The 16,495-nt window shown below is 40.7% G+C and overlaps 1 protein-coding gene across 1 annotated transcript in view; it reads left to right on the top strand.

Annotated features, from left to right (window-relative positions):
- Positions 1-2,663, top strand: part of NKD1 (NKD inhibitor of WNT signaling pathway 1) — a 109,499-nt gene extending 106,836 nt beyond the window's left edge. The window contains exons 9-10 of the mRNA XM_074158120.1: positions 1,191-1,321; positions 2,089-2,663. Of these exons, the coding sequence (XP_074014221.1) occupies positions 1,191-1,321; positions 2,089-2,663 (706 nt within the window). The remainder of the gene's footprint in view (positions 1-1,190; positions 1,322-2,088) is intronic.
- The last annotated feature ends 13,832 nt before the right edge of the window (positions 2,664-16,495 follow it).

Raw genomic sequence — 16,495 nt, 5'->3', positions numbered from 1 at the left:
CTCCTCCATTCAGGAGACTCTACCTCTATCAAAGTAGAGCAAAAATGATCTTCCAGGTAGGTCAAGTCTTGCGACTTTTTTCAAAGAAACTGTAGACCTGTGTCTGACAGAGACACGGGGGACACAGTTCTGTAATGTCCCCGAACAGTACTACGCTAGATCAGGAAAGCAGTTCGTGCCAAAGCTCAATGGGATCAGCGGCCTCTGGAAACCTGGAAATGGTTAATATAGTCTAAAAGCAGAGTACTGGGCACCGTGCAGCGCAGAGCCCATATTTAACAACTGGTGTAGGATACAAGGCCAAATTCTGGTCTTAGGTTGACATCAGTGCAATCGCACAGAGAAAGAGGGAAGCCTGTCTTGTGGTCCTGGAGACCGACCTATCTGAATGACAGGCCGTGACTTAATCAAGGGGTTTCTGCTTATCCTGTTAGTTCTATTGAAAATATTGTTCATATCTGTAGACATCCATTTAAATTGTTCGGCATTATGGGCTACAATACTGTAAACCTCTGCCTTATTTTTTTTCTGCCTCATAAATGCATGGTATTTCAGATATTCATTCTCAGGAAATAGTTCTGCTATAAATAAAATTGCAAAGCTGAGCAGGAAAAGGAGTCGAGATTCTGAAGCCAGCGGCTGATCCAACCTTATTAATTGTATTTTGGAAAGCAGTGGTTATCTCTGGGTGTCCTACCAACACCTTGTCTTCTCAGGCTCTCTCTGGTTACTACACCTGCGCTGTTGCCTGTCTTTCTGAAGCAGATAGGCGTGAATGTTTGTGTGACACGAGGCTTACCCCAGCGCTTCCTGACAGCGGCGGGAACAGCCGTGAATCAAACAGCAGGTTTTCTTTGGCATGTCCAAATTAGAGAATCAGTCGAATGGTTTGGCCCTAAGACAGGATGTAATAAAGCCTAGGAGGATTTTTATTTGTTTTTGCGCGTGTGATGCAATTGGAAAGCCTCCTTTTGCTTTGCAACATCGGGATCGATTTATACGAGGGGAAAGAACAGTCAGTCCAGGCCTATCGACGCAGCAAATCCGGTCAGCCAGAATTTCAAGCGCTTGTTGTTCCTTTGTGAGCAACTCCCCGTCACTTCAAAGGGGCCATTAGTTGTTGGTTTGCAGATGGTGATAACAACTTTAAAGAACTTCTGCTGAACTGTAATTTTGCTTCCTGCTGACAGATATCACCAGAGTGAGAACAATCCAGAGCAAAGTGGGTGCTATCGTCATTGCGTTGATGAGAACATTGAAAGGAGAAACCACTATTTGGATCTTGCAGGAATAGAAAACTACACATCAAAGTTTGGGCCAGGTAATTTGGTAATTTATGTTGCAACCTTTTCGTCTTTTCTTTCTTCAGTTGCATGTTCCACATCAGGGGCAGTGAATTGGGAACCTGTGTGATTTGTCTGTGATGACTTACTGGGAGGAATAGGGCTATGTGAATACTGCATGGTAATTGCTGATGAAGGTGGTATCACAACAGAGTGGCTAATGTGCTGCAAGCTTTGAAGTATTGTTTGGGTAGCTAAACTTGGAGGTGAGCCTAAGAGAACAATCATTACATCTAAATTATGAAGTTTAGTCTATGGGTGAGGCGAGGACTGATTTTTGGATGTTGAAGCTCGTTCCCAAGAATACCGGCACATATTTTGTACTCACTACTGACCCAAAAATTGGAGAATGTGGGTTCATACCTGGAATTTTGGCTTCTGTCCCCAGATTAAAGGGATTTGGATTTCCTCCCTTTCCCTGTCCTCTGCCAATATTTTACTATTCCACTCTCAGTTATTTTGGTGAATTTCAGATAGATGATGACCAAGAGAAGGTAATGTAGAGGCTTTTATACACACCCTCACACATACACGAGCACACACACTCTTGTATAGATATGTATGTATATTCGTGTGTATTATTTACTAGTCAGAATTATTAAATGTAATTAAACTTGACAGCTATAATTGCATTCATTTCCTTAGGAAAAATTCACTCTGCCGATTAATGCTATCCCTGCCAACTGCATGCTACTAATTAAAACTTTGAAATACTAGATGACTAACTCAGCTTGTTATTTCCTAGGATCTCCTCCAGCAGCTCAAAAACATGACCCACCAAGCAGAGTTGTGAATCAGACTAGATCCCGTTCTCATGAACCCGAAACCTTCCATGCTCACCATAGGAAATCTCAAGTTGTGGATCCGAGCCACATCAATCTTGCTGAGAGTTCGTACGCCAAGATTGCAGAAATCCAACAGAGGCTCCGGAACCAGGACTCAAACAAGCACTTTGTGAGGTCTCCCAAGGCCCAGGGCAAAAATGTTGCCCCTGTGCATCCTGGAAGGGCAGTAAGAAATAAACCTTTTCAAGGGGCACCCATGCCAATGGCTTCCCCAAGTGCTCGGGTGGGCCAGAATCTTCCTTACCTCCCCTTGCAATCTCAACAGGTTCACAAGAAGCATAAGCAGAGGGCGAAGGAGAATCACCAAATGTGCAAAACCTTTCAGTCTCCAGGGACAGTTGTGGAAAAGGAACATGTGAGAGACCTGCCCACAGTCATTTTATATGAAGGCCAAGTTGGACAAATGATACAAAGACACGAACACCACCACCACCACGAGCACCACCACCACTACCATCACTTCTACCAGACATAAAACAGATCCCACCAACATCCTCCAAGAATCATCCCATATGAAGGAAATGCGTTCTTGTGATACCAGAACTAAGGCATTACTATGATTAATATTATTGTTACTCCATTAATATTCAGCTAGCATATATTTTAGAGGTTATATGGAACTCTTGAAACTTACCCTATTTATATGTTGTGGAACTGCATAGCTTACTTAAACACCTTGTGGATTTTTTTTTTTTTTTTTAAAGTGGCTTGTAAAACAGCAAACAGCCATAGCTTTTTGAGCTGTGATTTAATACAGGTCGTCAACGCACTTCTTTACAAGTACTACTTCCATTGTAGTAGGAAAGATACTTCAAACACTATTGCAGACATCTAGCTTACCAGTCTGCTGTATGTCGGCTGATCGCACACAAGCCTTTTATCAGGGGAGCAATGTTCAAAGGGTTGGACTCCAGAGATACTCAGAATAACAGAAAATACAAACAGCTGCTACCTCTAGTATTATTCAGATTTTATTTTCTTTTTATTGATTGTAATGTGCTACGGGGGGAGGGGGGGAATTTTAATATACTACATTCATGTAGCCTGTTTGTGTTCACATCCTTTCAAATTATCGTAATGATTACAAGGAAATATTAGCTATACTTGTCAACAGAGCTACATTTGTACAACTTACACTTTATTTTCTTGGAGATTCTTCACTGACACAAGTACAGTCTGTTATATACTGGGTAATATTTAAATATACTTCTTTTATTTTTGGTTTTTCTCTTGCTTACTCTCCATTCTGTTTGGGGTAACCATTTGAAAAGAGGAGGATATGAAATGGGGTTTTCAAAGCATCACTAGACTTTAGTGCTTGGGCCATAGCTATCATTCATGGGGGTTTGGGAAGGAGAGGGGTTGTTTGGGAGTTTTGTTTTGTGTAAATCCACAGTTCTTTGTTTTGAGAAAGAATTGAGGAAAATATACTTTCTCACTTTAAATGTTGGCAAATATATATAAAATATAAATATAAATATATATATATATATAAATATGCACACTCTCAGGTACATTTTGTTGTGTTTTAGAAAATCTGTGGTTTGAATATTAACATTATAATTTTTTTTTTCCACAACAGTGACTTTTTACAAATATACGCCATGGCATTTTCTTAGGTGCCTCCGATTTAAATTTCCGCAGCACCTACCAATTTGTGCTTCTTCCATTTTAGAGACAATTCAACATGTAAAAAAAAAAAAAAATACCATTCACCATCATTCTGGCCTCTTCTACTTTTTCCGTATCAAAGGGCTTCCATTCCACGAAGGAGAATGAGACCATACTCACAAGACCTTACTGGCTGATGAGAAATTTGAAGGTCAAAAACAAATTGGAAAAGTGGAAAAAAAGGGTCAATACGTTCAAGTTTTACTTTCTGTGAGGCCCAGATCTATAATACCTTCAGTTGGGTTTTGTACAGATCACCACTTCGCAGGTAGAAAGTGACTGAAAAACACATACGTTGCTTTTGGAACTTTAGAGAACTCCTCACATAAAAACATAATTGTTCTATAAACATATTTGCTTTTGGTTTTAATTATTTTAAATGTTGTGGTATTTTGTCTATAGTATATATTGTAAAATGTAACTATCCCACATTGTTATGAGCCCTTTATGATTAGGGTAATTTTTTTTTCTGACTAGAGTTTTGATCAGTCCAAAATTGGGTATTACCTTTCTGCTGACCAGTTTTAGAGGGACATTGTCCTTTCTAAGAATGTGGAGGCATCAACTTTTAAAGAAAAGTGGAAAGCCTTGCCTTCTTGTGGAATTGGAATAGAATCACTGCTTCGTGGTAATTAGGTCCGTCTCTTGTCTCCCTGGATCAGCAGTTGTTTAGACTTATTTTCCTCTTTAAAAAATCTGGTTTATTTTATTTTATTTTATTTTTAGCTGTCAACAGTGTGTTCTGTTAAATCTAACAAAATGTTTTTAAAATGTGTTTGATCTGTGTGACAACTATACTGTTCTGTTTATTTTTAAAATTCCTAAAGTCCAAAAATATTTATATGCAGAATTTTCTGTATTGAAAATATGAAAAGGCCACAAATTTGGTTAGTTACCACTGAGTTGTTCTAGTCTAAGCCTTTTTTGCTGCTTGTGTATTATTCTTTTTTCAATGTATATATAATTATGGACTGCAAAAAAAAAAGGCATTTATATGTCTAGTAGAAGGAATAAGCTTATTTATATTATAGTGTTAACAAAGTCTGATGTATTCAAGTGACTTACGTTATACCGCATGCAAACACACAAGTGTACATTCCATCTAAGAAGGGATGCCATGCTATTTGTTTTGAAGGTGTAATTAAAGCTGTTCTCTTTTCAGTAGAGCATATGCCAGAAAGACCGGGAGGTGGGAATTGTTTCTTAAGTCAATTTTTTTAAATGCAGATTGTTGCTGAAAACCGGAAGATGTTCTGGAAAACTGGAGTGTTTTCAGAACTGTGGGCTTTTCTAGGAAAGGGCAGCAAAGGGGCATAAATGCTCTTTCACCCAAAGATATTTTGCTGGAAAAGATAACAGCACCAGTAACAAAACCCCATCTGATTGAAACGCGTGCAGTACTAGTTGTGCCAAGCGAACTCTGAAGTGTAACACAACTGACCATTGGTTACAACCTTGCAGTGATTTGCTCTGGTTTTATTATATTTGGAGATTCAAAAGACAAATTCTGCCTTGCTCAGATTCTGTGAAATACAAACGCATTTTAATAACGTGGCATCCCCGTACTGAAACTTTACACCAGCCATGTATGAACGTACAGTATCTAAATACTGTGTTGCAGTTGTGTTACGTGTACTAAGTGTGAATAACATGTAGCACAGTTTCTTTTCACAGAACCTTAAATTTCCGTATCTTTTAAAAATGTTTGCTTTTCAGTATTTTGTATAGTAAATATAGATGGTTTTGACTAAATGCTTTATTTATTTAACAGCAAAAACTGTGCCAAGAGAACCCCCTGTTAATTAAAGTTTTACTAGTTCAGAAAGTATATTTCCTTCTTCTTGTTGTGGATTTCAGGGGCTCATTGCAATTGCTGTCAGAGCTTGCAGATCCCACTGATGAAAGAGCTTCCATTAACATTTTTGGGAACAGGATCAGGCCATAAGGTATGGACTGGGTGTGCTTTGGTTTCATATTTAAACTATCAAGTTTCAAAATTAAATTTCTTTGTCCCCTGCTGTTAGACCTGTGTTGAGTAACTGATTTTTCAGCTTGTTATTCGTTCTGAAAACTTGTTTCAGGTTGCTCAAAACTGTGGCTGGATCAAAATTTAAAATAGATTAGTTTCTGGTTAAACAAAACACTTAATTTCCAAGAAAAAAAAATCAGAGTTGAGTATGTTACTGGTATTTAAAAGTAAAACGGAGTGGCATGAAGTCATTTCGAAAGAAAACTCCAGCCTTTTCACTTATATTTTCTGGTTTTACACAAAGCAATTCATCAAAACTAAGCTGATCAGCAAATTTGCACCATTTGCTGAAAATATTTCAACTGAAAATTCTTGCTCGGCTCTACCGTCTGCAGTTTTTGGGAAGCCAGGGTTTCTAAACCCTTCTCACAGCTTCATGACCGCCTAACGCAAATGAAACTAAGCTAAAGATAGCAAAGTAAAATCTCTCTCCCAGTGAAATCTCTGGCGAGACTGCCAGATTCCCACTGGCTTCAGGGTGCCTGTAATTTCATTCCAGGAATGTGGGTTTGAAGTCTACATAATGTGCAGACAGTGATTTCAGTATTTATTTTTTATGCATCTTACTTCTGGTGGTTTTGTAGGGGCCAACATCATTAAATGGAAGTTTTACTGTAAGAGATCAAGCTGGTAAATTCAGATTAGCAGCAAATACTGTGCTTTATACTCATGTCATTGTAGGACCTCAAGGCGCTTCCAAATGTCTTTGAAACATCCCCACGTCGTTTAGTCACTGTTAGAAATTAAAGACGCAATTCTGCCCTTGGATGATGAAGTGCAGGTTCTCCTGGCGTATTGGCAGACCAGACCCTTAAGGCCACACCAAACTAAAAAGCCACGCATGTGACCTCTGTAACTGCCTTCCTACTTGAGTCATCCTGAGCACAGAGCAGCAAAGTTTAGCTGGAGAAGCACCTTAAAGGTGTATGTTTGTGTGTGTGTACATATACGTATATGTATGTGTATATGTCCTCTGGCAGAAGTTAGACGGATTCTGACAGAGGTGATCTTTTATAGAGGGCTAAGGACGGTGTATGCTCAGCAGTCTACAAGTTGCCACATAAATATACAGATATGATGAATGCTTACTGTTCTCCATATGTCATTGTGTGCCTCAATTATTGAATGGCAGATTTCATTTGTATTCCAATTAACAGGAAAGTTAGGCCCCTTGGGGCCTAAATTATACTTGAGAAAAATTCATTGTGCTAGAAAATTTGCAAAAACATTCACCATAATTTTTGCCTGGAGTATAGGCAAGAATGTTCATGTTTGGAAATGTGTCAGCTAATCAAGTCTCACCTTTAATTACCTTGATGCAATTCATCAAGATCTGAAAATACTTTTTCAAACATGACTTATTCATGGTTTTGCTGGGAACCAACTCGTATTCAGCATCCTGTGAGTTGTCAGACTTCTTTTTTTTTTTTTTTTTTTTTTAAATGTACCAAGCAGAAACATGTTTGAAAATCCATGAAATAAAAATTGAACTTAATGTGTTTTCTAAATAGCTTCTGGAAGAAGATTTCTCTTCTTTTCTAATGCACTTAGCGGCAAATCCAGCCTCAATTTATCACGTAATGATTTATTTTCTCTGCGTATTTGACAGCTGTTCAGTTGATTTGACTTGAAAGGAGCTGTTTTGGGATTTTTTTTTGGCTTGTGTACATTTAAAATGTGCTCAAAATGGGCTAAAAGAAACAGACATAGAAAAGCAAATAACTTTATATTGAAATTATTCAGTAGATGTTGAACTACATCTTATTTGAAGTTTGGATTGTAGTTATTAAATAATGAGGCTTTCAATGATGCTTTAATTTACTGTTATATTTCTCTATAATTCTAGATAATTCAATCCTACTGAGCTAAAATGATAGAAATCATTATGGATGAGGTCTTCTAATTTCTTTTTTTTTTTTTTTTGAATAGCAGAACTTAAGAACTATTCATTCAGATGGATTACTGTGAGGGTTAGAGCCGTGAAGAAAGACTGGCAAGGGAAGGATGGAAAGATTTGAGGAGTGTAGGGATAGCACAGAACTGTCCAACAGAAGGGCGGCGGGAGACAGACCAGAGGTAGGAATATACTGTATGGAGAAGCTATATTCATATTACATTTTTGAATCTCTTATGGTACTTTTATTGCTCATAAAACAGCAACAGTAATTCATAGAATGCTTTTCACTGGGAAAGTTTGAGACACTTTCTAGAAGAGGTCAATCTCCAGCGTGCAGTGGGAGGCACGAGGAAGGAGAGCTGTAGATAATCACCAGGCGGGCTGTGACAGGATAAGAAATGATGCCCTGGTTTCCAGGGTCCCTGTCCAAGCTGAGGGAAATTTTTCAGAAGCAGAGGTGTTTCTACAGAAATTTTCAATATTCTCTAGAGCGTGTTTTGAATAGTAGCATCAGTTCTTTTTCTGTTAGATTACAAACACACATAAGTCGGTCAAATGCTGCCCAAACCTTTAATATCTGTCCTGATTTTTTAAAGACTAAGCACTAACTATGCCTTCAAAATCTACTGACACCAAGTATAGTCTTTAAATCACAAGAAATGGCAGACTGGACCTATTGGTTGTTTCATCAGCCTAGTTTTTCAGGGTCTGAGAGTAGGAAGTTCCAGAAGTTTCATACGAACGTTGGAGACATAATGTTACGGGGCTTCATAAGTGTGGCAATGGGAAAACATTAACAATATCAGGTGTACTGGTAATTATGTGCACTGTGCTTTCTGGGTTTTACAACATGCTGATGGCAGTGGGGTTTGTGTCTTCCTTTGAGTGCCTGGTCCATAGAGACAAAGCAGCTTGTAATTGCTGCCAGCGGAGAGATGTATTCTTTTGGTGAGCCTGGACTTTGTGGATGAAGATACGGGGTTCAGATCCTTCTGGTGCTGAGTGCTTATTCTTGCACTTAATCCTTCCCACTCTCTTCTAGTCACGAAGTATAGCACGTTGGGGCTTTGTGAAATTTCTAATAAAACACCTAACAAACTGGGCCAAATTTGTCTTCGGCTTCACAAGTGGAAGCCAGAAGAGCCCCATGCATGTCTTGGCATTTGGACCTTCAAATGCAGTTTGCTATATGAGTCATCATTTTTTCTTGTACTAATTGCAGATATTTGATAAGCTCTTTTTATGGTTTACAAGTTTAAAAAGACAAATAAAACTTTGTAGATTAAAACGTTGGTTTGGAGGTTGTATTTTGTCTGTTCTCACTGGAGTTCCGTGAATGGTCTTTTTCTGTGTGCTTTAGCTTAAACCTACAAAGTGACTTTGGAGTGGGTGTTTATAGTTCTTCGCTTGCTTGTTCACAGGATAAGACTGTTGATAGATGAATAAAGTGCCACTTGAGGTTGTTAACAACCAGGACTGGTAATGCTAGTTCAACTAAGATAAACAGTGAAATGCTATGGCAATTAGCATTAAGGTCTCACTTGGCCAGTGCTGATTTTTAAAGTTGCAGATACGGTGCTTTATAGATACCCATGGCCGTGGGGTCTGGAGATATTTATTCCACCCCTGCTCTGAATGCTGTATGGACTCCTTTGCAGCGCGTGCCCAGGGCATCCTTGCATACCCAACGTGCCATTAGGAAGCAGGAATATGAAAATTGTAATGTTTCAGTCCGAAGCAATTAACCCTCTCACCCTGCAAGGAGTGGAGGGGAGGAAAAGCTCAATTAAAGAGCCTTGGAGTTTCCAGTAAGTGCAAAAGTATGAAGGGAAGCAGAAAGCAGCACTGTGGGCCTCACATTCCTCCTGTCTCTTTACAGCCTTCTCAGGGAATATTTTTTACTTTTGATGTCTATAATCACAACTTCTTGCCGTTTGAGTATGCCATCTGTTAAGGCTATAGCCCTCAATGGCTCTGCACATGTGACTTCCATGGGTTTCAATGGAAACTTTGTGCAGCTTAACTGGATCGGCAGATGTAAACAGAGGTACTTCAATTTACACTCGCTTGGAATCGGGGCCCTGGGGCACTCGTGGCTTGCACTGATCAGGGACAGGTTTTTATAAGAATTTTCCTGGTCTAATAAATGGATGCTAAAATCAATTAATTTAAAGATTACAATCTTGACAGCTTGGGAGTCTGAAATATGGAGTCATTTTAGCTAGTGACTACAAATTAAAGGAGTAAGTCATAGTGTTTTTAGGAGTGGGGCAAGATTTTCATACCTTACTCTGCTAAAATCATCACCCCTGCAACCCCTTGCCTTATAATTGAATCACAAATTCAGCATTCACAGGATGCTGTGTGTCTGCTGGTTTTTTTAACAGTAGTTAATGAAGTTTATTTTACTTAGAGCCTTTGTTCATATAGATACTGCTTTTATTGCCCACAAATGTAAAGGGAATCCTCTGAAGAGCAGACCTCACCATGAGCATCCTGTGTGCCCTGTTGCGCCCCTCCCCGAGGATGTGCAGGATGGAGTCACCCCACAGAAATGGTCTGAAATTTCTGCTTCCAGGCACACAAGAGCTACCTTCACTATGTCTCTAACCTCGACAGAGAAAATTAAGGAGCCGAAGTGATTCTAAGGCAAGTAACTGTTCCTTCTCCTCAAGAGGGACATCAATGTCCCGTACAGGCTAATCGCTCCCCTCAGTGCCGGTACGCTGGGTTTCTGCAGATGCTTTGGGAAACAGGACAAGCAGATGCTCCTACTCAGGAAGGCCTTAGATTCCAAAATGCTCTTCCATCCCTTTAGTCAGTGATAGGAAACGTTTGGAAAGATGTCACCGTGAAAAGAACTTGAACAAGACAATTTTTTGCTGTTGACTCTCTGCTGTGCCCTTTCATGGGTTTAAAATCCACTTATCTGAAAGTGTGCAGTTACATTTTGTCCTTTTTCATCATTTAAATGCATCTTCTTGATCTGAAGAAATAAAAGCAATTTAAAAAATTAGAGATTTTGTTTTCATATGTGCTGCCAAGTCTGATACTGCAAAGTAACTGCTGAATTGGCACAAGCAGTTTGAGAGAGCCAGCAGATTTAGGAAGGGAGAAGATAAACCTTATTATGTTTCTTTGCCAAAGGAGAAAAGAAACGATATTGACTTAAATGTGGGAAATTTAAAAGGGGCCATATGTTCTCACTTTGTGCTTTGTTTCTAATAGATAGACAGAAATCTTTGAAGTGTGGATTGGCACAGTAGGGTGCATGCTTCTGTAGAGAAAAGATGCTAAATGGGGAGGATGTGAGGGGGCACATGAAACTCTATTAGCCATGCAACAGCAAAGAGAGAAAGGCAAATCCAATGATAATGTACATCTGTTTCAGGGAATTTATAAGCTTTGAACATTTTTTATGTGCAGATAAGTGGATCCTTTTCTTACCATAACTTAGAACTTCAAAGCAGATTGTGTGGATAATGCAAATTGCTGAAATATGAGATTTTCCTACAAAGAGGTTTCCAAAAAAGAAAAAAAAAAAAGAATTAAGGCTAATTGATGCCACAGTCTTTTATGTACAGTGTAAAAACTCTACAAAAATTGATTTTTATGAACTAAGAAATTGATGAAAAAATATTGAAGTCTGCTGTTTGCATTCAGGGACTGTAGTCTGAAACTGAAGTTCTGTGAATTAAACATTTGTCTCCGATATCACTACAGCAATATTGTAACATAAATTAAGATATGTAGCTGAGCTGTAATTGTATCAAAGTCTGCCATGTCGTAGGAATGTAAAACTCATGAGTGTGGCGTGATATGCAGCACCTGACGTTAACATCACTGTCAAGGTAGTGAAGCAGGAATTTCTAGGATATGAGAAAAAATGATTACAAGAGACAAAAACTAATGGGGGGGGGCGGGAAGTGGAGGATACTGATACGGCAAATCTCAGGAGTTGATGAATGTGTAACTTCTTAGCTGCTAAGAAAAATTAGTTGCTCTCTGAACTTGGGGGGGGTTGCGGCTGGGCTTGGGGATGACGGCTGCGTTCCAGCTGGGAGATGTGAATAACCAGTTGGAAATGGAAGGCTTGTGGTATCATATACAAGAAATGACATAAGCGAAGGTATTCTGAAGGCTCTCATCTACTGCAGAGGTGCATTCCTTTCCTCCCTCCAGCCTCAGACTATAAAGCCGGCTTTGTATTTCTCCCTGGGCTGTGGCTGCTGGGCACGGGGGTGCTAAGGCTCATCTTGATGCTAAACACGTAGGCAACCAGAAGTGGGAGCTCCCGCCTCGTTGCTGAGTCTTTCCTCAAGCTTGGCTTCAGCATCCAGCTTGGCATCTTCCCTAGATGTTGCCTTCCCGCACTTCACTCACCATGACCTCAGTCCTGGATTTATTTTTTTCTTCAATCTTTGCACAATTCTTGGTCACTGTCTCTCATGGCGGGAGATCTGAGGAACATGTCAGGCCTCCGTAAGCTATATCCTTCCACACTTTTGTGATGTGTTTTCACGTCCAGGGCTTGTTCTGAGCTGGGAAGTGGCAGTTGCTGCCACCACAGCCCCGGGGCAGCACCAGCTCAGCCCCATCGCCTCACCACGGCAGTGACTCAAAGCGCCTCCCCCTCACCCTGACAGGTACGGTCACCCTCAAAATGGTTGATTTTTAAATTTTTTTTCCCCAGCATTTTTGCTTGGGAGGGCTGCCTTGCAATGGGATGAGTGTTGTGAGGCTGAGGGATTCATCACCCATGTGGTGGTGTCTAACCCCTATTAAATGAAAGTCCTGTGAGGTAATGAAGAAATTTACCTCATGATTTGGCCCAAAACTTACTGGTTGAGGGCAATCGGGTGCAGTTGCCCTCAAAATGGTGGATTTTTAAATTTTTTTTTCCCAGCATTTTTGCTCGGGAGGGCGACCTTGTGATGGGATGAGTGTTGTGAGGCTGAGGGATCCATCGCCCATGTGGTGGTGTCTAACCCCTATTAATTGAAAGTCCTGTGAGGTAATGAAGTAATTTACCTCATAATTTGGCCCAAAACTTGCTGGTTTAGGGCAATTGGGTGCAGTCGCCCTCAAAATGCTGGATTTTAAAAATTTTTTTCCCGAATTGTTGTTTTTGGGGGGTGGCCTTGGAATGGAGTGAGTGCTGAGAGGCTGAGGGATCCATCCCCTGTGTGGTGGTATCTTCCCAACCACAAAGAAATGAAACTCCTCTGAGGTAAGGAAACAATTTACCTCATGATTTGGGCCAAAGCTTACTGGTTTAGGCAATCAGCAAGGGTCCCGCCTTTTAGATGGCTTTACCAGGTGCTTTTTGGGTTAATTAATCAGGCAAGACGCTGGCCTACAGCAGCAATGGCACCTCCCTGGGGTTATGGAGGGCCTCTCTCAGCACCACGCCATCTTTTCAGGCCTGCAACTCATTGGTAAGCTGAGGCTCTGGCAGGGGGTTAAACTTGAGGCGATCTCGCCTTGTCTATTTACAACCGTACCCCAACAGCAGGGAAAGGGCAGAAGGCAGCGATGTTGAAAAGAACAGCTGTATGCCATCAGACTAAAGATAGAAACATGAGGCATGCAGGCTAATTAAGTTCCCAAGTGGCAGCATACAGAGTGTACAGACCAAACAGAACAGTGCCTTCTGCTTGTTTTGATCAACTCTGTTTCTATCACTTTGATGAAAATAACCGCTTGATTTGTCGTTCCCCTGGCTGCCGGGGGATCCCTCAGACGGTCTCGCTCTGCGGGTGCCGCCCTCATGGCGAGCAGCGCAACCCGGACACAGGGCCATTTCATAACCAGGGAGTGACTGCGGCCTCTGTTGTCTGTGAGCAGGGCTGGTCAGCAGCACTGGCTGTCAAGAAAAAAAAGGGGGGGCAAAAATGTTCAGAACTTTTGAATTTACTTTCCTGCATTTTTTTTTTCTAGCCAGCTGTAATATTAGGCACTTTTGCCCTAAATAAGGTGTAGTGGGCATGCTCTGACCAGCTTAGCACAACAGTATGAACTTTAGTTTTTTATTTTTTCCTTCTCTGGTGTCTTTCAGTTGTTTCTTTTTTCCTTCAGGGCACCCCAGCTGACTCTTGGTTAGGTCAGTCAGCTTGCTTCCTAACCAGTTTGTAGCTCTGGTAGCTTCTGATGTAGATTGCATATGAGCCAGAACCCCCCCCTTTTTTTCAGAGTTCTGAGTATTAAATTACCTTAAGGATAAAATGAAGAAAAATGTTTTTCTGAAAATCATCTTCCATGTGGAAAATGTGTTAGATGATGTTTCAAAGTCTTTTATGCTCCAACAGGAGGCAGAGGGGACACTTTGGGGCAGTAATCCCATGAACCTCTCTAGCAAGTTCAAGAGAGAAAGGCTTGGCTCAGCTGTAGCCCTGCAGCACATTATAAACTGAAGCTGAAGGGCTGTGACAGGTTTGAATTCTTTGCTTGTAATGATGCTCAGATAGAGACTGAAAGATGAAAATGCTCAGTGTGAAGACATGCTCTTTCTTTCTTCTAAGTGTAATAGTCAGCTCTAAGTTTGCATTGCTAACCTGCTTCAATTAGAGGCATAGGGCTGACTTCAAATTTTCTTTTATTCCAGTACAGCTTCCAGTGAACTCTGGAATTTAAATTTAACTCTATTTTAATTCCAGACTCAATCTTTCAGCTGAAACCTTGAGTTTTCAGAAGATAGTATAATTGATGGCTATTTCCTGATTTTTTCCTGGTGATGAGTAATTAAATTATGATGAGATATATACACACACACACTCTTTTGTTTTATTGTGACCTTTCTTTCTGAAGCATTCCTGGTTTAATCTGTTAACAGTCCCATTTTTCTTTGAGATCTAAGTGCTCAGCCCGCACTTGTTTAACACTGCTGTCCACAATAATGGACTCCTTGAGGGAATTACAAATCAACAAAGCTACATCTTAATGCACAGGAGACCTGATGTCCTGTAAGCTGTCAGGCCTCGCTGTAACATGCAGAACATATTGTCAAATAAAATGAGTGGTATTCTTTACAGTAAGAGCCTAAATTGCTCATGTATTTTATCATGATTGAGTTTCATATCTCTACTGATAGAGGGTTAGACCCAGTTAAGTTCTTAATCATTTTGTTTGATATAGTAGTACTTCAATTAGCAATAAGAGTGTCAGCTCTAATTTGCTGTATTGGCCACTTGCAGTAGATTGATTTTTATTTTTTCCCCCCTCTTCCTTTTTTGCTTACTGCTGAAGGAGTGTACGCATGTAGTTCCTAATTCTGAGCTCCTCGGATAAGGAAACTAGTGTGTAGATAACATTTTTAGATGAGGGGTGTAGTAGTTCAAAGCGTGATAGCACTTCTTAGGTCTTTAAACATACATGAACTGGTTTTCTCCCTTAACTGCAACACTAAGTGCAATTGGGGAAAGATAAATGAGAGTCTGACATTACAGTGGTACTATGTACTATAGCTGTAGTGCCAAGTGAAAAACACAACATACCCCTTGTTTTCTGGAAGCTTTTAGAGATGTTGGAAAGATTTGACAGAAGTGTTTGGGTCACTGCTGTGTAATGCTTGTTGTCTGACACTGTGGAGGAAACGGACCAGTTTCCTTAACCAGAGCTTCCAGCTACATGAGATCAGTTAATTAGGCTAGTGACAAACTGGTTTATTTATGAAATTTCAAGTGATCATGACGCCTCACCAAGATGCCAAATCTGCACTGAATAAATATTCCCAAGTTAGGCAATGCTAGCAGGTACTTTAGCTTAGCATTACAGTTTTGACAGCAGCCACTGTTTAAGGAATGGGATAAAAGCCTGAGCATTGAGAAGTCACTTTCCAAGGCTTCTGAGCCGTCAGAGTTTGTCTTGAGGCCTGCAGCAAACAGGTGATCCTGTTCTTTCCAAAACTCCCAGTTCCTTGTGCTGGGTGATGGTTGGATGATGGCTTTCGCTATTATAATTCTGATGATTCTTTTTGCCCTTATTGGCTGCACGGTATGTAGTCTTCTGCTTTTTCTTGTGGTTGTATTTTAGCCTTCTAGAAGGAGGTGGGATCTCAGGGAGGGAGGAGGGGATTGTTCTTTCTCTTGGGGAGCTACTGAGTGTGCCCAAGCAAGATCCTTGGGTGTCAGAGGGTCCTGGCAGGGCTGCAAGGAGGCTGCGAGGAGCGCGGGATGCAGCCTTGCCTCAGGGGGCTGCAGAGCCTGTTGGCTGTGGCTTGGAAAGTCCCGGAGCTGGCTGAAACCATGCCTGGATATAAGGCCCATTCAGACTGGGAGGGTTCCCCAGCCTGAGTGCTCTGGTGCTGGTACAGAAGTGTGCTGCTGCTGCTACAGACAAAGGCGTAGCTCACGTCAGGATTGTAGGCATCTTAAATTGGAATAACTGCTGCTTGAGAATTTAATCGGCTTCCTTTACCTTTCCATCTCTAGTCTGCTGCTACACAGCTTTTACAAAACGAAAAAAGGCCTTCTTTGCAGCTGAGTTGGTACTGACAACCATTTCTTTAAGAGCAGGCTAATGCTTAATGAGAATATTTATGGTGATTTGTGGCTTGACCAGGCCTTATTTCAGGCTCAAGAAAAAAGGAGGATAAATATGGCTTATAGACGGTACGCTTTTCAGTGTTTGGCCTGGGGAACAAAGGGAGAATGCCAGCTTTCACCTGGCTAATCCTTGTGCCTCCAAACAATTATTTTCAACATCATCTGAC

The sequence above is a fragment of the Numenius arquata genome, chromosome 13, assembly GCF_964106895.1.
Source record: "Numenius arquata chromosome 13, bNumArq3.hap1.1, whole genome shotgun sequence".
NCBI lineage: Eukaryota > Metazoa > Chordata > Aves > Charadriiformes > Scolopacidae > Numenius > Numenius arquata.
This window is presented reverse-complemented; position numbering and strand designations above follow the sequence as displayed.